General features: G+C 40.5%; 1 protein-coding gene across 3 annotated transcripts; it reads right to left on the reverse strand.

Moving 5' to 3' along the window:
- Positions 1 to 8,608: 8,608 nt before the first annotated feature.
- SLITRK4 (SLIT and NTRK like family member 4) lies at positions 8,609 to 24,966 on the reverse strand. Of its 3 annotated transcripts, none has more exons than XM_009235340.3 (2): positions 24,622 to 24,966; positions 8,609 to 19,996 (listed from the first exon to the last, which is right to left on the reverse strand). In XM_009235340.3, the coding sequence occupies exon 2, from the start codon at positions 19,944 to 19,946 to the stop codon at positions 17,433 to 17,435; it is 2,514 nt and encodes an 837-aa protein (XP_009233615.1). In that variant the 5' UTR covers positions 19,947 to 19,996; positions 24,622 to 24,966; the 3' UTR covers positions 8,609 to 17,432. The 3 variants fall into 3 exon arrangements, with proteins under 3 accessions (XP_009233615.1, XP_002832252.1, XP_002832253.2); XM_002832206.5 differs by lacking the exon at positions 24,622 to 24,966 and adding an exon at positions 23,761 to 23,981; XM_002832207.5 differs by lacking the exon at positions 24,622 to 24,966 and adding an exon at positions 23,188 to 23,527.
- Positions 24,967 to 25,627: the final 661 nt, after the last annotated feature.

Here is a 25,627-nt window from a genome sequence, read left to right on the forward strand (position 1 = left end):
TGGCCTAGCTTCCCAGCCTACATCTTTCTCCCGTGCTGGATGCTTCCTGCCCTCAGACATCAGACTCCAAGTTCTTCAGTTTAGGGACTCGGACTGGCTCTCCTTTCTCCTCAGCTAGCAGACGGCCCATTGTGGGATCTTGTGATTTTGTGAGCTAATACTTAATGAACATATATATATATATATATGTATGTTCTGTTCCTCTACAGAACCCTGACTAATACACTGTCCCTCACATGGGTTCCTGAGATTCTTTAGCACTTCCTAGAAAATTCCCTTTTTGTCTAACCTAATTCAGTTTGGGCTTCTTTTCTCTTGCCATCACAAGAGGCCTGAAGAATGCCAACATGCCTAGCACCATTTCTCACCATCCCTTCATATATAGTGCCTTGCATGCATCCCAGACACTTGTTTCTCTGTACCTTTGTTAGGCTGTCTCCCTGACCTTCTCTGCTACTTTTCCAAATTCACCTATACTTTAGCACTAAGATTTATTGTCATCTTCTCCACTACTGATTTCTACAGGTGGAATTAATCTCTCGCAATTTCTTCTTCTCCCTATGGCATTCACCTCTTTCAAGAACATCTAATATTTACCTGTGTATATGTCTTATTTGCACAAGTCTTGTGTTCACTGGACTGTAAGATGTGTGGACAGGTACCACATCTTATCCACATCTGTGAATAAGGGGCTTGTACATAATCAATGCATCCTAATTCTTCAATGAATAAACACCTTTTTCCCTCACTATCTTCATTCAAACCATCTCTATGTTACTGATCACTTGGTCTCTAATACTTCAGGTCATCACTGACTTTTATTGTTCCCTATCCTCTGAATCCAATTATTTGCCTTTTTGTGTGTTTCTCCTTTCATCTTCTAGGCCTGTTTCAGTTATCATCTGCAGTAATATTTTCCAAACTTTTATTCCATCCCACCAGATTTCATGGATTTGATACTCTAATTAGTAAAAGTAATTCATACTAGAAATGATTCTGAAAGGCAGGGGTGAAGGTAGGATTTAAAATACACATACGTGGTTACCCCTTCCCTAAAATTTTGTTTCACCTTTCAAGGTGGAGCACGCCTTTGTACTCCCCAGTTGACAACTACTGATCTGTACTGTATCAATAGCATCTGTGGTGATTATTGTTCATCAAACAGTCACTCCTTTCCCTTTAACTTCCATGGGAAGAGTCTTTTTTTTTTCCTGCCTCGTTGATGTTGGGCTTCCTTTTGTACCTGCTTTGGTCAATGATAAGATACAAGCAGGGGCTTGATATACACTTGTGCAGTTGGGTTTGTCCTCTTGTACTGGTGACAATGCTAGGTGAAGAGCTTCCCCTGAATGTCCAGTTTCCCCTGAATATCCCAGAAGAATAAGGGACAAATCAAAAAGATAGAACTGAACCTTCAATTTGGTGATAAAACAGCCCAGATCAGTCTAGATCAGCCAACCCACGCACCTGCAGTCTAAAGCAGAGCCTACGCAATTGACCTACAGACCCATAGGCTGAAGTAGCCAAACTGCAGTGTATGCAGCTGAGTTTGAAGGCAGTATTTTAGGCAGCAAAAGTTGACTGATATTTGAATTTTCTAATTATCTTTATAATATCCTAATTATCTTCTTGCCTTCATAATTCTCTCTCCAATCTCCACAAATTAGCAGACTCATCTTCCCAAAATAAAAATGTCAGATAATGTCTCTCCGTTCTCAAAAATCTTCAATGGCTCCCCATTGCCTGCAGAAAAAAAAAATCAAACATCTTAACATGGCCTCCGAAGTTTTCAATAATTTGACTCTAACCCTCTCACATTTCATTTGCTGTCATAACCATTAATATATTTATTGATTCAACAAATTTCTGTTTACCACATACTACCTTCTAGGTACTATGCTAGGCATTGGTGATAAAAGATAAACAGAATATAGATCCTGTGCTCCAGAAGCTCTTATTTTAGTTGTAGGATACAGATAAGAAAACATGCCTTTCTGATTCAAGGTGCCAAGGGCTGAAATGCATTAGCACAGTGTACTATGGGGATATATAGGTGGGGCTTCTTAGGGGAGGTGGTGAATAAGCTGATATCTAAGATAAGAACAGAAGTCAACATGGCAAAGAGAGGAATAAAGAGTGTTTTAGACAGAGGGATGCAAACTACCTTGTCCATTTAGTTCACCATGTCACATAAAATATGAAGAAAGAAAGGGAGTCTATGGTGGGAGTTAAGGCTAGAGAGTCTGGCAAAGGCCCAGCCATGCTGGTTATGTAGACCATGGTAAAGAGTTTACATTTGGTAGGAGCCATACACCATGATACAGAAAATTGTGGGATATATAGCCAAAATGCCTGGGTGTGTTTTCCAGCTTTGTCACTGGAACCAGTGTACAAGTGTACCAGTGTACAAGTTTGGGCAAATTTTAAAAATCTCCTTTTGCTTCCATTTTTAATCCGTAAATTAGGGACAATTGTAGTGCCTACAACATAAAGTTGCCAGAAGAAAAGATTGGGGAAAAGTTTTGTGATACTGATCTTGCCAACATTTGTTTGATATCATGCCAAAATCTCAGGCAACCAAAGCAAAAATAAACAAGTAGGACTATATCAAACCAAAAAGCTTCTGCACATCAAAGGAAACAACCAACAAAGTGAAAAAGGTAGCCTACAAACTGGGAGAAAATGTTTGCACACCATATATCAGATAAATGGTAAATATCTAGAATATAATTTTTAAAACTCACATAACTCAATAGCAGAACAAAAAAAAACAACCTGATTAAAAATGGACATAGGACCTGAATAGACATTTTTTCAAAGAAGACATAAAAATGGCCAACAGATGTATGGAAAGGTGCTCAACATCACTAAGCATCAGGAAAATACAAATAGAAACAACAACCTATCACCTCACACCTGCTAGGACTGTTATTATCCAAAAGACAAGAGATAAGTGTTGGTAGGGATATAGAGAAAAGGGAATTCTTATACACTATTGGTGGCAATGTAAATTGGTACAGCCATTATAAAAAAACATAATGGAGCTTCCTAAAAAAATTGAAACTAGAACTGCCATATGATCTAGCAATTCCTGTGCTGGGTATATACTCAAAGGAAACTATCAGCACCTATAGACATATCTGCAGTCCTGTGTTCACTGCTGCATTACTTATAATGTCCAAGACGTGGAAATAATATAAATGCTTGTGTATATATAAATAGATAAAGGAAATGTGGTATATACATACAAGAGAATATTGCTCAGCCTTTAAAATGGAAATACTGCCAATGAGCCCAGGGGACATTATGCTAAATGAAATAAGCCAAGCATAGAAAGAAATACTAAATTATGTCACTTATATGTAGAATCTAAAAAAAAAAAAAAAAAGCTAATGCATAGAAACAGATAGAATCCTGGCTCCCAGGAGCAGGAAGAAGGAAGAACTAGGAATAAGTAGGTAAATGGTTAGAAACTTGCGTTTATTAGGAGGAATAATTCTGAAGATCTAATGTACAGCATGACAACTATAGTTAATAATATTGTATTATATACTGAGTATTTGCTAAGAGAGTAGACTTTAGGTACTCTTAACACACACGTACAAACGGTAACTATAGTAGGTGATGGATAGGTGAATTTGCTTGACTACAGTAATAATTTCACTATGTATATGTATATCAAAACATCATGTCATACATCTTACAAATATATACTACAAAACATTCATCTGGGGTTCAATAAATAGTATAAATGGCAAAAAAAAGAGTTAATTTAAATGGCACCTGCTAAGTGCTTAGAACAATGACTGGTAGGTAAGAAGCACTCAGAATCCCCAGGTCTTGCTGCTGTGGGGTGAAGGATATAGAGGGGCTCAGGATGATGCCCAGGATTCTAGCTGGAGTATCCAGGTAGCTGAGGGGCTGGGCACTAGGATAGCAAAGACTAGAAGAATATTCTGTGCAGAGAGAATGATGAACTCAGTATGTCATATTTTGAGCTTGGGGTCCCTTTGAGTCAGAGGGACATGGCAGGTAAGCAGTGGAGACAGCCCTCAGGAGGTACATGCTCCAGCCACACTGAACCATCTAATATCCCGAGAACACCAAGCTTCCCCACCCCTCTCTGCTTTTGTACACACTATTCTCTCAGCTGGAACATCCCTCTTCTATCAAAATCCAATCCATCCTTCAAAGGTTAGGTCACAATGTACCTCCACCATGAAGCCTTCCTTGTGCCCTATAGCTCAGCGCCTGCTCAAGTAGCACATTCCCTTTATGTTACAGCATTAAGGATGTGATATTCTAGTTAGTCACTTTCATACCTGCCTCCTCTACTAGATTGTAAGCTCCATGGGAACTGGGTGGGACTTGGTATAACTCTTCTGTCTCTTCCATCATCCAGCCCAGAGAAAACACATAGTAGGCATTCAGGGCATGTGCATTAACTTGAATTTAAAAAGCATTCTCTATTAAGGAAAAATTTCCATGACAGAGTAGGGGTGGTAGTGGGGTTTTCCTGGCCGAATTTGTTTCCGTTCCAAGACCACAGAAAACAGCTAAAGCTCCAAGATTCCTCTCTTTGTTCCTCATCTCTGTTGGGGCAGGACTACTAGACATAAAGTCATTTATAAAGTGCTAGAGTTTGGTGAGCTTTCACCACAGCCCACCCCTGTTGCCCTCTGGTGCTGACTCTAGGTGCTCACTTCGACCTCCTACTCTGGGCATAATCCTGCTGCTGGCTTTGCTGTTTCCATGTCTCACCACTGGAATCCTAAAGTCTTTCTTGCACTGATCTTTTGCTTTCACTTTGCCCAGTATTGTGGTCCTGATTATTCTTTTCCATTTCTCATCCACCATCTCTTCTCTCTGTGGAGTTTCTTTCTCAGATTCTGTCTCTTGTTAGGGAATGGAGTCCCACAGCTGTTCTGACATCAGTCTTTCATGCAATCTCAGTGAGGCCAATACCAGAAAAGCATGCTTAGATAGCACTGCTGTCTCTCAGCAACACTGGACATAGTCAGTCATGGAGTCCTTTGCAGAATGCTCTTTTCTTCTTTGCTCCCAGGACCCCACAGCTTCCTAGTTTTCTGTCATGCTGTCTGGTCACCATTTCCCTCTTTTGCAGGTACTTTATCTTCTAAGTTACCTAACAGTAGACACTCTCACAGTTTAATGTAAATAAGAATAACCTAAGAACTTCAAAATGGACATTCCTTGGGTCCTGACCACAAAAATTTTGACTCAGAAGGTCTGGGATGGGGCCTAAGAGTGAATGTTAACAAGCACCTCAGGAGATTCTGATGCAGAATGCGCACAGTACAGATGACACTGAAAAGGAAAGCTCTAAAGCACCTGCAGTCATTGCAGGGTCTTGTTTTTTTTCATCCTATGACTTTCTTCCATGACCTTCAGTTTCAAAACGATAATAATTCTCAATACTGTCTGTGGCCTAAGCTTCTCCTCAGAGATCCTGTTGAACAAAGTCAGTCAACAATCTGACAATTTGAAGACTCTCAGCCATTTCAAATTTAACACGTCCAAAATGGAACTTTATTTTATTTATTTATTTATTTATTTATTTATTTATTTATTGAGACGGAGTCTCACTCTTGTCGCCCAAGCTGGAGTGCAGTGGCACAGTCTCGGCTCACTGCAATCTCTGCCCCCCGAGCTCAAGCGATTCTCCCTCCTCAGCCTCCTGAGTAGCTAGGATTACAGGCGTGTGCCACCACACCCGGCTAATTTTTTATTTTAGAAGAGACGGTGTTTCACCATGTTGCCCGGGGTGGTTTTGAACTCCTGAGCTCAGGCAATCCGCCCACCTCAGCCTCCTAAAGTGTTAGGATTACAGGCGTGAGCCACCATGCCCGGCCACCAAAATGAAACTCTTTGTCTCGTAATGCCTACCCTCCACAGCCACCGCTAACCTAGAGGTCCTCATTTCAGAGAATGGCATCTTTATCAGCACAGGTGCTCATGGCACAGAACTCAGGGTTTTTCTTGATTCCACTGTCACCCTTGACCTTCATATCCAGTATATTGGCAAGTGCTATGGAGTTGACATTCAAAATATAGCTCACAACCATATTCTTCCTTCATCTTAGCTTGGATTAGGTTTATAATTGGTCAGCACTATAGCAAGAGCTTCCTGACTTCTTTCCCCACTTATACTCTGCTCCTCACCATCTCTAGTCCAGCCTCCAGAAGCAGAAGGAAGTCTGTTGGAAACAAACCTAATCATGCCACTGCACTGCTTTTAAAAAACCTTCATTGACTTCCCAAAGCACCTGAAAGTAAAACTCCTTCAAGGCCCTTCAGAATCTAGCCAAGGGGTTGACACCTCTGGCCTGTAGGTCAAATCCATCCCCTAGCTTATTTTGGACAACAAAGTTTTATTGGCACACAGTCACATCCATTTGTTTACCTGTTGTCTGTGTTTGCTTCTGTGCTACAACAACAGTTTAACTAGTCGCAGCACAGACAATATGGTCTGTAAAACCTCAAATATTTGCTATTTCAGAAAATTCTTTCTGAAAAAGTTTGCCAACCCTTGATCTAGGCACCGCCTACCTGACCAGTACCACATAGTGAGTTAATTCCCACACTGGAGTCAAAGCCCATGTTGTTCTCTCAACCTCAGAGGCCCTCCTCAACCCTACTACTGCTCAGCCACTAATATGAACTTCACCCTTCAAGACTTTCATTTAAATGTTATTTCCACAAGAGAGCCTTACCTAACTGGCTCGCACTCCTTCCACTCTAATATGAATGATGTGGAATGAAAGCCACTAAGGAGACATCAGATGGGACTTCCTGAGAGAAGGTTAAAGTCGGCCTCTCTCCTTATTGGTCTGAACTGTACCAGCTTTACCCATGGTAAGACTGAAGGATACCAAGGAGGTCTCCTAATCCACTGCTTGTCCCAGGCCTGAAACACCATTATTTGTTCGACTAACATGGTCTCCTCTTCCACTCCTTGATGTCCTTTTTTTTTTTTTTTTTTTTTTTTTTTGAGATGGAGTCTCGCACTGTCACCCAGGCTGGAGTGCAGTGGCCCAATCTCGGCTCACTGCAAGCTCCGCCTCCTGGGTTCACACCATTCTCCTGCCTCAGCCTCCCGAGTAGCTGGGACTACAGGCGCCCGCCACGGCGCCCGGCTAATTTTTTGTGTTTTTAGTAGAGACGGGGTTTCACCGTGTTAGCCAGGATGGTCCCGATCTCCTGACCTCGTGATCCGCCCCCCTCGGCCTCCCAAAGTGCTGGGATTACAGGCGTGAGCCACTGCGCCTGGCTAATGTCCTCCTTGAAAATGTCTCAGAGTACTGACATATTTGATGGGCCTGTGAATTAGCGGCATGTGAATCTGGTATCTGAATTTGAATTATCAGAAAAACACTGTTAAACAGAAACAGTTTTAGTGAGGGTGGGGGCATATGGCCACTATCATAAGAGGTAATGTTTGAATGAGGAGCTATGAGGCTGCCCAGGGAGCAGGCAGGTAAAGCGGTAGCATCCATAGGCATGTGAGATGAAGAGAGGGAAGGCCGGAGGGTCAACATGCCTTGGACATCAGTGTTAAGTCAAAGTAAATATTTTTATTCCCTTCTATTCTTCTCTACTAAAACATAAAATTACTTGGGCAGAGGTTATGTATATGTTTAACACTGTGACTATTTAAAAGTGAAGTATGACTCCAAAGTATAAAACTGCTAATTTTGAATGAGTTGCTGGTACCTGAGGGAATACTCTTTGTGATTAAAGGGACCAGGAGTTGCGTGGTAGCCGCATTCGATGGAACTCTAGTTAATGATATGGATGGAATAAAGAAAACCTAGAAATTGCATTTCAGAGTCATCCTGGGTATACCCAGAATCTTTAAAAATTAATAACATCCCAAATAAATAAACCAAACAGTCCTTGAGGTCGGAGTGGTTTTATTTTTCATTTACTATTTTATTTTAAAGAAAACTATCTTTATGGAATAAAATTCAAATAAATATTTCTAATAATTTTTACAGGTCAGATAATTTGCAGTTTCTATGCTGAATATAGTCTGTTGAGCTGCAACCTGAACTGCAGTTCTTTGGAATAAAGTTCAGTTCTATCTTATTGAGAGTAAATTATTAAAAAAATGCATCCAACTCCAATTAGCAAAGATGATGTTACAAGATATTAACCTTTGTGTTCCATTTGCCAAGCTCAAGAAATATTCTCAAAATTGAAATTTAGGATTGAAATAACATATACCAGCATGTCTCAGCATTTCCAGTGTGGGGTTGTTACTACAGTGCCATCTTCAGTGCAATGTACAAAATAATTTGTTTTTCCTTTGTAAAAAATTAAACATCAGAGACTATTCTTTTTGAAATGCTGACACTTAAAAACACAAACATTATATAGTGGGAAGATTTCACTCTATGTCCCTTTTATCATGATGCCTAATACCTAACTGGTATTTTTGGAGTTATTAATTTGATATTCTACTAGTAGAGATCATCTGCTAGTCATTAAACTACAAAGATCAATTAATTAAATATTCCAGATGAAAAATATTTGATAGTTTTGACTTGCTTGGTAAATGATTATAGTGTACACACTACAGAATCCTTAGTGTCTTAGAGTTTCAAGTGTCCTCCAAGATCACCAATCCAAGCGCGCATTCAAATAAATTTTCTTGAATAACATCCGTCCTCCTTGTTAGAACCGTCCTCAGCTTGAACACTTCTAAGGACTAAGAGCTCTGCATTTTGTATCTAGTTCATTCCAGTTATAGAGCATTCTAAAACCTTACAGAAAATGTCCTTATGCTGCATTGGAATGTCTGCCTGAAGCTTCACCCACAGATGCTCATTTTCCTCTCTGGAACTTGCAAACAAAGCAGTGTAATGAAAATAACATGATCCTGCGAGTGAGGAGAATCAGGTCCTAGACCAGACTAGCTGTAATTTTTTGACCTTGGGCAAGTCACTTGCCCTCTCTAGCCCTAGTTACTCTTTCAAAAGAGAAGAAATTGGGACCAAATAATCTGACTTGGAAATTCGGAGTACATACACTCAATCCTCCTGTGATGGTCTTTAAACATTGAAACTGACCAATAGCCTCTTAGTTTACCCCTGCTCTGATAACCTTTAAGATGAAATAAAGGTTATTCAGTGAAGTCTCAATTGGCTGTAGTAAAAATATTATGTTAGAAACTGGCCATGTCCAATGTGTTAATATTCAAATGAGCAACTGGAAATCATATATGCATTTGGGATTTAAAAACAAAGTTACTGTTCACACATTCGACACTGCAGCACGGCCTAGACAACCAAGAAGAATGAGCAGAGAGTGAAAATGCTGCGTATAAACAGAGTCCTATTCCCCTTATAATGCATACATTGGAGTCTTCAAAAAGTCGACAAGTTCAAAGGGAGGTGGTAGATGTAATTTTTAATAAAATGCCTGCATTTCGCTTCCTTAAAACCCTCTTTTCTTATGAACACACTAGTTATCTTCTTTATCCTGATGTTTTTATCCAGTTTCCAACACACATTTTTGTGTAACTGCTCAGTTACATATAGAAAAAAAATTCTTTTTGAATTTTCATGGTGAGAATTGATACAGCAGCATTTCAGCAGCTGTGCCAAATCTGAGAGAATGAATATCTTCTGAAGTAGAAAGTGCAAGGAGAAAATAGCAGCCATGTTTATGGCAACACATGGCAAACCTGCCCACATGTCAGCAATAATATCATTTCTAGTTATTGCGCGGCCCCAGAGTGAAAACTGATTTCACTGGGTTCAGCTCACAAGCGAAGGCATTGAAGTCTAATTGCAAAGCAAGGAAATCTAAAACTTAAGAAATGACTTCCTAAAGTTGTTTTTTTCTGGTAAGTCACTCTGTCTTCATATCTTGATTTTCTTGTGTGTCAGTAGGACTTCCTTTTAAATCCATCACTTACTGTACTAAATTTTCTATATTTCTAGAAGTTATAGAAGGAAATGGACACATAGAAGTGTGATGATTATTTCTATAAATAACTGAGATTTCAGGATGGTGATCAGCTTCTACTTTGAAAGAGAGGGATGAATAAAATAACTAGTAGCTTCTGTGGGATGGAGGATAACTGATGAATAAAAACAAAGATGTAGTGTGTAAAATATACAGGACCCAAATGCTTTCCAGTATGGTAATATTACAAAGGTAAATATATGCTTGTATTGAGACTCCTAGATTTTTTGTGCGTATTACCACTAACTACCAAAAAACAGTGAAAAAATTCTCCCTAAGCTAGCCAATGCCATAGACGGTGTTGGTTGCTTGTAACAGCAGAAGAGAAAAATTTCCAGCAGGGAGGACTTGGCAAATGCAACACATCTTGCTATGGAGCAAGGGGATCCATGGCAGATACATGGCTTCCTGGGGATTCGTACAGGAAATAGCTTCTGAAGTAGGCACTTGATATATTTTTTTAAAAAATAAGATTTCTGAAAACAGCTCAAAAGGTCTAGCAGCTTTTTGACCACAAGTTTTTGTATCTGGGAACCCAAATGTTTGTACTAATTTATTTTGCTCCCTATCAAGATGGTTTTCTGTGATATGCATTTTTCACCTCTTATTCTCATTAAACACAAATGCTACTTATCATTTTTTGACAGCTAAAACTGTATTGGGAGGCTTTGAGAATCAGTCAATCCTTGATGTTAGTCAACTAAGAAAAAAATCCATAGGGGTTGCAAAGGTAATTAAATGTTTTAATTGACCAGTGGATTCTATAAAAACTATAAATTACTATTGTGTTGACAAAGCCTAGATTTCATATCTGTTTAAAAGAAATAAAGCCTAGGCAAATAATAAGGAGAAAGAAATCTACAATTTGACTTATGATACATTTGTTCACTATTTAAGTTCTGAATTCTATCTGATAAGTAAATATTTTTTTCTCTTAATACTCCTTTGTTCTCATCCTGCTCTTTAGTCATAATTTTCAACCAACTTTTCCTTCTTTAAGGGAAAAAGACATACCTGTTCCAATAATTTCCAATTAAATCCTCATTCTGGGATTATTTTTGATTTAAATGCCCCTGCACGGTTCTCTGAATAACGTTTGTGAAAGGTAGTAGCAGCACTGATTTGCACACCTGGGCTGGTTGCCTGAAAATTGTACACAGCACTATACATTTATTAAGCATATAATTTGGAGATGATAGTGATGAAAAATGTTAACAAAGAAAATCAAAATAAAATCTCAAGACAACAAACATAACTGAAACCCAGAGAAGTCTTGGGAGATAAGCTGGGCATAATTTCTACTATATATGACAAAGTGGTCAGGTTTTAATTTCAAGTGTAGGCGAAAAAAAAAAGGACAATTAATATTTAGGTCCCAATCCACTTGGATTTGAAAAATCTAGGTAGTCAAGTAGGTAATCAAGGTAGAAATATTTTGTTTACATTAACTAGATAATTCCCTTTGTGTATAATTCACTATTTGCACACATTACTCTCTATCTTTCTTATGTGTATGCACGTGTATGTGTGTAGGGAGACCTGGCCTAGCCATGTAAACTAATATAATGATTGCATCAGCTAAGAACCAGACTATTTGCATTTCTTTTTGAGCTTGAGCTTTACTAATCTCACACTAATAAACACACTGAATGGCTACAAATGTGACCTATAAGAAAAAACTTTTATTTGTGAAAACAGCATTAAAGTTATTCCATATCAACTCCAAAAGTTTACCACAATGGTTCAGTTTACATGAAACAATGATGGAAATATACATAGCAAGTCTTAGCAGGGAGAACAAAGCTTACTATGATTTTCACATACTTCCGTGAGCAATATCCACTACACGACATGCCTTCCTTCAGCTATTAACCAGCAGCATCTGACATGATCTAGTATTTGTGAGGTGCCAAGTAAGAGAAATATATTGTTCAGAAACATAAAAAGACTATTTCCTTCCTATGGCTAATTTAAAGGCACTGCTCTATGGTCATTCATTATATTATTAATATTATTTCTCTGAAGGCCTCATTCATGACCTTTTTAAGTTAAACAGGTAATTTGTCATTTTTGATGTTATTGAAATCACCAGAATTTCTATTTCTATTTAGGCAGTGTCTACAAAAGTAAACTAAAGTGGAGGGTTGAGAATTCTCTCCTGGTTCTGGGTCCTATAGTCAGTGGAAATGTCAATTATGGATTAATGAGAAGTTTGAATCTTTATTCTCAATAGCAATTATTTGGTCTAAAATATTCAAATGCCTCAGAGCCCTACTTATTTTCCCCCTGTAGACATAAGAACAACAGGATAAAATAATTTTTTAAAAATTAAAGAAAACATCATTTCATATAAGATAAACAACACAATTTCCCTTCCTCGATTTTCCCTTTTAAAACACAATCCTATCAACCAGTAGAAACTAAAAAGACATTAAATAAATAAATAAATAAAACAAAATAAAATTCCAAATTAGATTAAGGGCAGTTTTGTACAAACTAGGTTATTAAAATTCATTTGAGTCCTCATTTGCTTTTAAATTAACAAAGAATAGATCCTTAGGAAATCTGAAATTGAGAGTTAACAATTATCAGGTGAACTTGATATATGTCACCAGTTATTCTAGGTAAGTGAAGCCACAAACAGGATATTTTATTTTAGTTCAGCCCATCTGACCACAGTGACTAATTGGATGAGCACTAGAAATGATGCCAAACCTTGATTTGATGCCACTTGTCTACATAACAGAAGTGGCTGGAACCCAAAGCTCTGTGCTCAGTACTCATAAATAAATAAAATAACACAATCCTACGGTGTATCTCCTCAGATGCATAAGGCATTTAGTCTAAAAGTTACTTGTATATGCTATCTATACTGTTCACACCTTCAGCATACCTATGTATACGTGTAAAGCAACAACAATCTTAATTTATATTCTCTCTCTCTCTGTTTCTGTCTTTACTTTTCTTACCATAAATATATGAACCTTAAACCCATTGTATTGGTCAATATAGTCAGTTACATTCATTTCTGCCCTCAAGTTAACCATAATGCAATTAGTTCATTTTCCACAACAGTAATAATTTTGGTAAAGTGATGGATTGATAATTTTGGTCATCTTTAAAAGAACCAAATACAAATCACAATTCACTCCATAAGTGGGTAACTAACCTGTAACCAGGCAAACTGGCAATGGAATACAGAGGTACTGAAGGTTTTCTAAAAGTATTTGAGCAGATAGTTAAGACTGAATATTAGTATTTGCTTATCTGAAGTTATGTCAGAATCCAACTGATTCAAAAGAATGGGCAAGAATCAAAGCATGTTGATCTTGGCACTGTCTGACTCTTCTCCAAAGGGGCTGCCAGTGGGAAGGAACACAGATTGAAAATATGTTTCTAAAGAAAGCATTTTTTTTTAACAGAGATTTAGCAGTTAAGTTGAATACAAACAGTAGTCTAAAGCTATATCTTACCCTCAAATCTGGGTGAAATGATCAGTTTGGTTACTGCTTTATTTTTTTCTGAAAAATAATGGAAAGACAAATATATGTAACAAACTGTGGCTTCAGAAATATCATTGTAGCAAACAATTTTATTAATACTTTCATAAAAATGGCAATTAATAAATTCTAATACCTTGATGTTATTAAAATCAAACAAAAGTCATTAAAACAGTTCTTTTCTGTGATTTACATTAGCTTTTACAGCATTACTTGATTTTTCTCTTACAAATTAACCTAAAATACTGATAATCAAATCAGGGTAAAAACCATACAATGTTTGTTTTACTTTATTTTAAAATAGTGATTATAAATACATTCTTAATATAGTTTCTCCCCAACTCTTTGGATGCGACAATAACAACAAAAAACCTCAGTGTGCTCATTTCATACAATGTCAATGTACAAATCATGCATAAAATATTATAGATTAATATTACCACCATACATTTCTAGATGTGTTCTGTTATTTCTGAAATACCTGTTGATGTTACTCATAAGGTCATGCCCTGTATAATTTATGCATCCTTATGGCTTAAAAAAAAAAGTAAATGTTTAAAAAAAGCAACAAAAGAAAGATGGTCTTAAATAAATTTCTAATTCATATATTTTTTCAGTCTATTCAGAATGAAAAACTAAATATAGAATATAAATTGCCTTATAGACTTGAATCACTCTACTTTAATAGCTGCTTTCTCATAAAATTACACAAAGACTTTTAAAGAATTGAATAATCTTTATTGATTTCATAAAAAAATAATTTAAAACTTGATTTATATTACACGCACACAATATATTATCTCAACCCCTTCACTGATTTCATAAGATCTAAATTTGTTTGCAATCATTCTAACATAGTCCATACACATGAATATAGTGCCAAGAAGCCCATGATGTGTCAGACCGCATTAGAAATGAGCACTTCTTGGATTTTATAGGTTTGCATCCAAGTTCCACTAAAAATGCTGTACTGATGTACATGTCGTACCTCAAGGGGTTAAACTAACATCAAGGTTATAGTTGAAGCCAACAAAATGTAGATACAGTATTTTAACTGTTCTTGTACTCAACTCAGAACTTATACCTAACTACATTATCATAAAATGTACAACTAGAACTAATGAGAGACAGGTGCAAAATTGTATACACTATATAATGTAGGCACAATGACTTTAGTTAAGGAAAATATATTAGCCTTAACCAAGAATTTGTTACTTTCATTTACAATTTGAACCTCCAAATAACCACGTACGTTAAATTACTTTTTTAAAAAACTTGAACATTTATACCTTTTAGCAGAAGAGTATGAGATAGCCAATATGCTACAGCAAGCTTTTGAGATGGTGGCAGGTACTCTTGCCGTTGAGAATTCTGCAGAAACCTTGAAACATCTTCAAAACATCACCACACTGAATAAAAGTATCATTCAAATGACCTATTATCCCCAGATCATGAATGGAACTTTCTGATTCCTCCTATAAGTGTCTATTTAAGATCCCTCAAGCCATACTTTATTGACAGATTAAACTAAAACACTTTCTTTGAAGCCTTTGCATCTTTATCCCGTCAGTATACATTAGGAGCCCTTTAATCCATGGATGTGTGCATGCGCAGTAATGGCATATCAAAAGTCCTCATGAAATTGTAGATGAAAAAAGCTGTTGGGCACACATCTTGTCTTTTCTTTCAAGATCAGAAAGCAATTATTTGTTTGAATTATTTTATATTCATATAAAGTTTTCACAGATGTCATAAAAATTAAAATTACACACTAAAGTTTTTAGAGCACCAGCACATACACATGGAGACGGTTTTTGCTATTTAAAAAAGATTTCCAAATTATCTATATGTATGAATATATACCCACATATATATATATAAACACACTCAGACACACACACACATACACACACACCCAAGAAAGCCAAGCTTCTTTTTTTTGTCTTGCAACAAACACATAAAGCCCTGAAATTAGTGATTAATAAAGGAACAGCTACTGCAACTATAAACATAGTATCATTTTGGAAGCTGCAACAGAAAAAAATATGCCACTTGCAATCATGAGGAATGGCTATGTTGTTTACCTTCTTGGTTATCTTACTGATTCATAAGGTAATTATAAGAGATAGGACACACACACTCTCACACACGCACACACACACACTATATATATATATACACACACACACATACATATATGTATATATATATACACACACATATATACACACGCATATATATATACACACACACATATGTATATCTATATATATCTATATATCTATATATATATATATGCAGGCAGGCCAAGAAGACAATGTGTTTCTGAATATCACTTTGTTAATCGGGAGCTCCTACAAAAGTTCCGACATCACCCATTATCAGTTACTTTATTCCTTTAACAAATTTTGACTTAGATCTTAGCAAAAGCAAACACAGGGGCATATCATTTGTAGTTGCAGACTGTGAACTCATCTGAAACCAGTGCAAGCATTTTTACAGTGTGGCTTTCATAGCCAAGATTACCATGATGTGTACAGTTCTACTAGATTATCTGATAGTAGTCTGAATGATGAAAGAACAGGATACTGATGCATACAAGATATAACTATTAACCTTATTCATTATTTTTTAAATACTTGTAGCAAAAACTATTTGAATTAAGCTCATAGAATCCTGAAAAGCAAGACAACCGATGGCAAATAACAACTGCCCCAGACACAATACTAGAAAACTAACGAACTTATTTTTAAATGCACAATTGGTAACAAATCTGAAGATAATATGCTAAATTCACAAGAATAGCACAGAATTGACTTTTCTTTTGTATCTTTTTCTTTTTTGTTTGTTTTTAAATTTTTTTGTTTTGAAGTTACACCTGATCACAAAGTCCAGAATATTTCTGTACACATCAGCTTGTTTCAGTTTAGTATATTTTTTTCTGTCTACATTTATACTTGGGTAAATTCACCGTGATCAGGAAAACAAGTCAGGCATATTAAATACATATTAAGGAGTACATATTTTCCTATTTAGTATACAAAGTACTTCATAAATATGAATTATGTTACAAAAATAGCTTTGGGTGCGCTCACACAGTAAGCACTCTGCTTATTTTGGACAACCTTGAAGGATTGTGGGTGTTTCACGTAACTGAGAACAAACTCTAGTGTTAGTTTAATTTGAGCCATGTTTAATTCTGATAAACATCACATATTTCTTCAGATCATCACAAATGCTATCTAACTCACGTTGATTTTTTCTTTTAGATTTTTATGTATAGACAGGTAATGCTTAAAGTGTTCAAATTTATTTTATAGTTATGTAATGTATGTTATATTTTAAACAAGTATTTGCACAATTGAACATTATAAATCCAGCGGTTTCAAGATGCAGGCCATGAAGGTTACCAATTTACAAATACTATCGAGTGTTCTCTCTTTGCATGCTTTTTTTTTTTTTTTTTTCTTTTCAGATAATCTTTACACGGAGTTGTTACAATGCCACAAATCAAAAGGATTATTCCAGTTCCACCAACTTAATCTACGTGCAAGATAAAGGACCCAGCTGAGGTACAAACACCTGTACCGGTTTTCTTGAGTTTGCTTTACAAAGCACAAAGAGACGAAGGTTTTGCATTGGGGTACAAAACAGATTTGCCTCTTGAGGTGAAATTCAGTATTATGTGTATAAAGCATCCCTTTGGCAATAGAGTTTGCAGTATCCCCACAGGACTCCACAGTATAGGTTGTGTGTAGTAAAATCTATTAAACAAATTCTCTTCTACTTGACACATCTTTGCAGCTACAGTTAATGAGACACCCTTGGAAACACCTGCCTCCATGCCTATTGATAATATAGTATTTGGAAGTTAGAAGTCAACAAAAGGCACTTTCATCATTAAATAAATGTCCTCTGTATGAAGTAAGATTACATGACCTAGATCTTGTTCAAAGCTGTTTGCTCCTCAAGGACCTGTAGGTAGTCAGGGGAACTCTGCAGTTTCGCCTTCAGTTCAAAATACTCGCTCTTCCTTTGTTCCACAACAATTTTACTGTGATTGCCACCTATCAGCGACTTCTTCTTTTTTTTGTCTGGTTGTTTTTCTGGATAGCGGATCTCAAAGCCACTGACACCTATGCTATTATACTCCTTTTTGCTTTCAAGAAAATTCTGAATAAACACATTGGAATCCCTGCTAGGGAATAATTCATCCAGCTCATCAATTGTGCTCAGTCTCTTCCTGGTATCTACATGTAATAAATCTTTCTCCTTGTCGGCCACATTTCTCATAACAACTTTCTGTCCTGGAGGATCTGAAAACATGAACCCAGTTTCTGACTCTTTCAAGCCACAAGTGTGGCTCTTGCTCATCTGTTCTATAGTTTGTGGAATGAAAGCTTCTGTGCTCAGTCCATCTTTTTTATTGGTTTTGTGGTCATGCTTCCTTAGCTGCAGCTGCATGGACCCACAGTCAGGATTCCCCAGGCCTTCGTGCTTCACTGTGGGTTTCTTGTTGCGTCGCAGGACAAAAACAAGAAGGCAAAAAGCAACAAACACAGTTAAAATGAGGACCACTAAGATACTTAAGATTAAAATAGACAGAGGCACTGGCCCACCAGGAGGACTTCGAATGGGACCCAAAGGAGTGGTGAATGTAATGGCAGGCGCAGGGCTTGTGAATGGTGCAGATGGCTTATTTAAAAGTTTGGGACATAAGATTTCATTTCTGAGGGACTTCAGTTCAATGTTGGCAAACTGAACAGGCGTCTCACATTTCAGTTCTTTCACAACAATCCCGTCGCTCAACTTCTCCACCCACAGCTTTAATGCCACCAAGTCACAAGTACAGTCCCATGGGTTGCCCTCCAAGTCAATCTGTGTAAGAGATTGCAACTGATCAAGGACCCCACTGACAGGCAGGTACATGAATTTGTTGTTCCTCAGGTTCAGTCTAGCTAAGGGTGCTCCGGAAAAAATGTAAACAGGCAGGCTCTTTAGGAGATTATTGTTTAAGTACAGTAACTGCAAATTTGGCATGGAGTCAAAGGTGCCTGCTAAGATTTCCTTAATCAAATTGTATTCCAAATACAGATACTGCAGGTTATGAAGACCTGAAAATATTTCAGGATAGAGTCTTTCAATTTGATTGCCATTGAGATATAGCCTGCGTAAATTAGTGAGATTGTGAAATACGTCTCCCTTAATCACTGTAATTTGATTGCTGCCTAAATGAAGCAAATCCAGTCCTTCAAAGTCAGTGAAGTCTGATACGTCCACATCCTTGATGCTATTGCCATTGACGTGCAGCTTCTTCGCATTTAAAGGTTTCGGTATCAATTCAGACATAGACTGTATATTTTTCTCTTGGCAGTTCACACTTAGTCCCAAATCTGAAGGGTGTGTCTTGCAGAAGCAAGGTGCCGGGCAAGGTGTTAGAGGAGGCACCCTTGTTTGGTAAGACACAATCTGACTGAGATTGCGGTTGGAGAGGGCTTTGCCTGCAACGATTCCAGAGATCTTGGAAGGATTTGTTGTTTTTGGTGGTTTAGTTACTAATCTGTGTAAAGATGTTTGGGTAGTGTGACCATTGGGAGTGGTGTAGCCATTTTCCAGCTGAGATGGAGGCAGGATGCGCACATCAAAATCACTGCCGGTGCCCATGGGACATAGTTCTTGTTTGTTGGTTTCTTTTAAAAGCCTTCCATATAAGTCACTGGGAGTTTCACAGATAGCTTCTCCTATGTAAATGTTATATGGCATGTTCTCCAGCCAAGCTTTTAAGGGCAATAAATCACAGCTACAGTTCCAAGGGTTATCTTCCAGTTGCAATTCAACGACACGGCCAATGTGTTCCAGAACCCCGATATAAGGGAGCTTCTGGATTCTGTTCCCTCGTATATCCAGATGGGTCAAAGATGCGAATCGGAAAATATTATCAGGAAGGAATGAAATCAGATTGTCATTAAGAATGAGAACTTTCAGTTTGTGGAGCTTATTGAAGGCTCCTCGTTCAATATACTTGATTAAATTGTAGTCAGCCTGGAGATACTCCAAGTTCTCTATGCCAAGGAAAGTGTCAGCTCGGAGAATCTTTAATTCATTGTTGTTCAAGTGCAACTGCTTTAATGCACTGAGCCCAAGAAAGGCTCCTCCCTCAATGTTCTGCAGTTTATTATTTCCCAGATGCAGGGAGACTGCATGTGAAAAATTCAAGAATGTATTTGGATACAGAATATTTAAAAAATTATTTTGGAAATTGAGGTGATAAAAGTTAGACCAAGGTGGTTTCAGCTGATTTGGTCTGTAGACTGAAACCTTCTCACAGTTGACATAGAGCACATTCTCAACTGACACGCAGGAACACACATTGCAAATTTCCACCGATATGTCAGAATCTGCATTTGTCGAAGAAATCAGGGCTGACAAAATCAGAAGCAGCCAAAGAAACATCTTCTTGCAATCAGCAAACAACTGTATGCTTCTGAATAAAGAGAAATAATCTAAAAAATAAAAAGAAAACATTTTTTCAATGGTCATTACTTGAAAAATTACTTGTATTTAAATCATACCATAGTGAACACATGGCTATAATTACCAGAGTTGTATTTTTAAGGCAACCAAACCTCCAAATATTCTCACTCAGTCGAACAATAATAACCACTAAAACTGCCATACATTTTATTTTCCATACCTGTGGTTTATACCAAATTCACATGTGCAGAGCACACAACTAACGATAGGAAAAGATATTATTAATCATGCTTAAATCTTACAATCTGAAAATATTTTTTCCACGTGGACCGTCAAACTCTGCCCTTGAACACAGGCCTTAAGCTTCCTACTTGCACTTCAAATGACCGAGACCATCACGTATGCCATCGAGTTTCCACCACAAAGCCATTTTGATTAGTGGATATCTATTCTCTAAGCTTCAGCTAGATAGAGAGGCTGAATTAAAAAAAAAAAAAAAAAAAAAACACAACATATTAGAGCCCAGAGTTCACTGGAGGATGGAAATGGGAAGATTGGGCTGCTGTAGCGAGGACTCTTAAAAGACTAAGGGACAGTGGCCTGGGAAGAGATTTGCTTGTGCTGTAGCCCCATAGGTAAGTTCATTGCTGTCAATCGGTTCACTCCTGTACACTGCTGCCTTCAAAGACACGGATGACGCTGTGCGGTTCTAGAAAAACAACTGAGTAAGGGATGGCCAAATTTTAGTTTCTGGTAAATAAACAGTCTCTAATTTCCCGTCAGTCATCTCCCAAAGAGGGAGCAAAAAGCCTTTTGTCTTTGAGCCTCTGAAAGCAGCAGAGTAACCTGCTTACTCCTGCATTGCTTAGCTAATCTCCAGGCAGCCTTTCCACTTTGAGAACTGGCTCTCTTGCCTCCCTGGTCCTCTCCCACATCTTTATTTACCATTTTGAACCCAGGTCCGACTGCTTATCTCTTTCACTTTGACCACAGACTGCAACTGCTGAGGAAGAGGAGTTCACACAACACAATCTTTGAGTAGCTTTTTCTACAGCACCAAATATGTTCAGTACAGCACATTTTTCGTCCTAAAATCATCAGTTCCAAACACCCACCCGCCCTTCCTAATATTACCACCCCATGTCCCTGACTATAAACACATAAAGAATCACTTGTTGGTAGAGTTTAATGCTTAGCAAAATAACTCATCGTATTCAGGTCCTCAAATACTGCATATATACACAAACATACACGATGCTTCCTGGAAAAGATTAAACAACACAAGCAGAGTGCATTTTATTGATACTATTTTAGCAAGATTAGTCTTTTCCATTGTGAATGGGAAGCTGGGTGCAATTTCAATATCGTTACCTCCAAATATTAATTAAATACATAAAATACCCAGGAACACACAACAAGGAAATGATGCAAAGAAAGAAGTGTCGCACAGAAACTCCTTTGTTTATTTTACCCACGAGGAATCAGCTAGTGGTAAAACCGAACATGTCTCAAGGTAGACAGTCCATTAGCCATGACCCAGGAGGATTTGCATTTTAAGTAGTTTGGTTCAGAATACAGCCAGCACTGCTGAGATGCTATTTGGCTGCCATATAGACGTGCATTTCCCCTATTCACCATGAGAGCATGATTGGCATTGCAAAAAGAAGTCATAATTCTTAACTATGACATCACCTAAAGCAACTTTCATTGTAAAATCAAAATTTCACTTGATATTTTTTGCCTTGTTATGAATGTGGTTTTCAACAGCTATTTTGGTTCAGTTGAGTCATTTCTTGTTACTAAACCACCACCCCACCCACCTCAAAACAAAGAAACCCAAAAGCAACCAAACTAAAAACCAAACGCAGAAAATTAAAAAAAAAAAAAATCCTTATAATCCGAATTCAGTACAAAAACAAGAACCAGGAATCTCAACACATCTGAAAATGCATAAGGAGCTGCCCTCCTCCTGGCAATTGCTACTTTAAGTAGCAAGGGGGGAAAAGGCACTAGTAGGAGCCAGGAAGTTCCCAAATGCAGCTCTTGTGAAACAGAGGAAGCCACAAGCAGCTGGAGGAGCAGGCAAGAGAGAGAAAGAGTCCAGTTGGTCCACCAAGGAGAGAGGAAAAGAGGTACTGAAAGGGCAAGAGACCATGGAAATGTAGACAAAGGAAGAAAAAGAGCTCGGAGAAGGGAGCTACAAAGAGGGTAAAGGGAGCACTGAATGTGTGCGAATAAAGCCTCACACTCGCGTGGTACCACCGAAACATGCACATTTAAACATCAAGGGAAAAACGCAAAAAAAGAAAAGAAAAAGCCCACAAAGTACCAGTTGGGTACCAAGAGCCTTCTCTGTGGCTGCTGGGAGCTGTCCGTCTCCCTCTCGGTCTCTCCGTCTTCCTCTCGGTGCCCTGAAAGACCCTTGGCTCTCACGACCCGCCAGGACTGAACAAACCTAGCCCTACCAAAAACAAATCCTGCATCCACCGGAGTGCAGCGCCTGGCACTCCGCGACTGGGAGGAGAGAGGCGGCCTGAGGGGGGCAGACCACTGATGGGCTGCAGGGCGGTGGGCCGAGGTGGCTCCCCGAGGGCTCACTCGGGAAACCCCGCTGGCCCGCCTAAGGCTCGGATGGAGGTGGAAGAGGTTCGCGGAGAGACCCGGCCATTGCCGCCCGGGTGCGCTACCTCGGGCGGGCGGCGAGGAGGCTGGAGGGGCTGCTGGCGCGTACCGCAATGTTTTGCCGCATCCCTGTTCCCGGAGCCGGCGCTCAGCCCCCTCCGCGTCAGGGGCCCAAGCAGCAGCCTGGCGGCCCGTGTAGCGGAGGCGGGGTACCGCGCGGGATGTCGCGGGGGCCTTCAGTCCCGCCGCTCACACATTTCTCCGCGCGCTCCCGTTCCACAAGGGGCAGCTGCCGGAGTTTCAGTGGTCCTCTCTAGACCCAGGCGTGCGGTGGGTGAGGAGGAAGAGATGGCCAGATCAGGCCCCCTCGAAGACGTTGGCACTAGGGAGTCACTGACCCGCTTGCCACGGGCAGAGTGACCCTGTGGTTTTGTGGCTGCGAGCGGCGGCCCAGGCTCCCCCTTGCCTGTTCTCCCTCCCTGGCCAGCTACAAAAATCCTGCTCTCACCATGGCAGAAATCAGCTCAACATTTAGGCACCTTGCAAAGTCGCGCTGGCAGCGCTCGCCAGGCTTTGCAGAGCTTTTAGAGTTACCCACCGGCTCTTCCTCTGGTATTCCTAGTCTTGCCGAGCGCTAGCAATCTCCGACCAACCCGCGGGCCACTGCCCGGAGCCTCAGATCCACGTCTGCGGAAAGTGGCTGCGAATGGGGTGCAAAAATAAAGCCCAACCCAGCCCAGCGGCCCGACAGCCGGAGCCACCCGAGACCAGTACAACTTGCCCCGCCGCCCTGGCCGCTCGGGGTATGGTGGGGGGGGGGGGGCAGCGATGCCAAGGACACCCGGATCCTTTCCGGTCCTCAGCGGCATGCGACCGCGCCGTAGGCAGGCAAGTGGGAGGTGGAGGGCAGGATGAGCCACCTCGGCCACTTTGGCCACTCAACCGGCCCCAAACCAACAGGACCCAAACTAAAAATAATAAGCTACCTGCCCCCTCCGCGCGCGTGCGCGCGCGCGAGATCTCTCTCTCTCTCTCTCTGTCTCTCTCTCTCTCTCTCTCTCTCTCTCACACACACACACACACGCACGCACACGCACTACTGAGCTGAGCGGGGAAGAGGCAGCGCGCGTGTCGGTGCAGCTTGTGCAGCCCCCGCTGAAAATTCACCCACCTCTAGAGCCCAGCGTCTCGTGCAGGGCCCGCGGCGCCGTGAGCTGCGCTGCTGTTTCCACGATGGTCTCTATGTGATTCCGGACAGAGCTCCTCCGCGCCCGCTCGCCCGTCAAACCCACGGAGCAGCCCCAGCAGGCGAGCAGGCGGGCAGGCGGGCAGGCGGGCAGGCGGGCAGCGGCGCGCGCGCGCACCCGAGCAGACACCGCGCGCGCACCCAGCGCCTAGCACACGGGCTGCACCTTTACATACACGCGCTGAATCCCCGCCCCCGCTCTCCACCCCCCCCCCAACCCCGCACACAAGCAGTCCTTCCTCCCAACACTCGACCACTTCGACCCCCTCACATTCCTGAGCTCCTACCCCCGTCCCCCATCCAGACATGCCCATTTGATTCCTCTTCTACCCACACACCCAGAAAGACAGCGCGCTTTCCTCCCGGCATCCGCCCCCTCTTTTTGCCTAAAACATTCCCTAGGGAGGAGCGACCCCTTTCCTCAGGCGTGGAGACCCCAGTCCTCTAACAAGGGCGCACTTGCCTCCATCCCCCCCACCACATACACACACACTCGAGCCCTTTTCTTCTCTTCCAGTCCCCTAATAACGAAGGAACACACACACACACACACACATACACACACACACACACACACACACGGGGCATTCCTTTGAGAGAGCAACCAAGAAGCCAGGAAAAGCCAAAGAAACACTGGAGAGCCTGGGGGAGGGGGGCCGAGGGAGATCGATAGGGTCGTCGAGTCTACGCGGAATTGAATAATTACAGGATAGAGGGGAATGAGTCAACAACAATGACATTCAAATGCAACAGACATACTTGGATTTTGTATCACGGGTACGGTACCTTTGGCTAATTGTCACCCCGCAGAACGGAGGGCTCCTGGAATACTTCTCCGTAGCGGTCGATCCTGGAAGGAGCCTTCTTGGGAACCAATTTCCTAGGATCCAGTAGTATTCGCACTCCCCCTACCTGTCTGCGCATAAGGGGCCGGGGGCTTTAAGGCGAAAGTGTGAGGCTTTAGCCTAAAGTGAGACTATTTAGCCGGGTTAGAAGTAGACGGGTTAATTATCCGCACCTTAGAACTCCGTGGGCCTTTGGTGCAGAATGGGTTAAGCCGGATGATCTTGGAGCTGGGGGTGGGGATAGGGGATAGGGGATAGGGGTTGAGGAAAGAGAGGCGTGGGACTGGGAGAGATGCCGCACTTGCGACCAAAAGAAAAAAAAAAAAAAATCTACTTTGGCTACTGAGCATGCCCAGTTCCCAGCTCAAGCCCTGTAAGGGAGGCATTGTGTGCGTTCCACTTCTCCGGGCTTTGGTGGTGACCGGCAGGGGAGTTTGATTGGGGAAGGGGGTGGTAGTTGGGAGACATTAGGGAAAGGGGGTTGGAGAACAAGGTTTGAAGCTTTGGGACTGCTCAGGAGGGACTGTGAAGAGAGAAAGGGAAGGGACCCACGGAATACCTTCGGGAGACGGGGAGAAGGAGAGGAAATGGACTAAGAAAAGTCACTTCAGTCGCCCCTCATTGTCTATACCAAAGAGGCTTTAGCAGCTGAATCTGAAATATCCAGTGGCTGCAAATCCAACGTGTGGATTGTCTAGGCCCCTTCTTCTACCCATTTGTTAGTGCTTCCACAAGAGGGTGGAAATATTCTGAGGAAGGGCCAATGTTCAAACCAGTTGCATGCAGATTGATAATTTCGTTAATAAGCTTGTTAAGAAAATAAATAAACCTGGGGGAGGGGAGCAGAGGAGTTGGCTATCATGTATGTATTTCAGATACCTGGCTTCCCTAAACAAAAGGCATAAACATTGGATGTGCTCCCATCCCCCAACCTTGCTGTTTTTTGT

This window comes from Pongo abelii, chromosome X (assembly GCF_028885655.2).
Source record: "Pongo abelii isolate AG06213 chromosome X, NHGRI_mPonAbe1-v2.0_pri, whole genome shotgun sequence".
Lineage (NCBI taxonomy): Eukaryota > Metazoa > Chordata > Mammalia > Primates > Hominidae > Pongo > Pongo abelii.

Bases quoted from the DNA above. Each gene is read 5' to 3' on its own strand.
- SLITRK4 (XM_002832207.5), bottom strand. From the start codon at position 23,458: ATGCCGCTGAGGACCGGAAAGGATCCGGGTGTCCTTGGCATCGCTGCC. The intron at 19,997-23,187 runs GTGGGTAACTCT...TTTATTTTTTAG, and splicing joins GAATACCAGAGGAAGAGCCG to ATTATTTCTCTTTATTCAGA.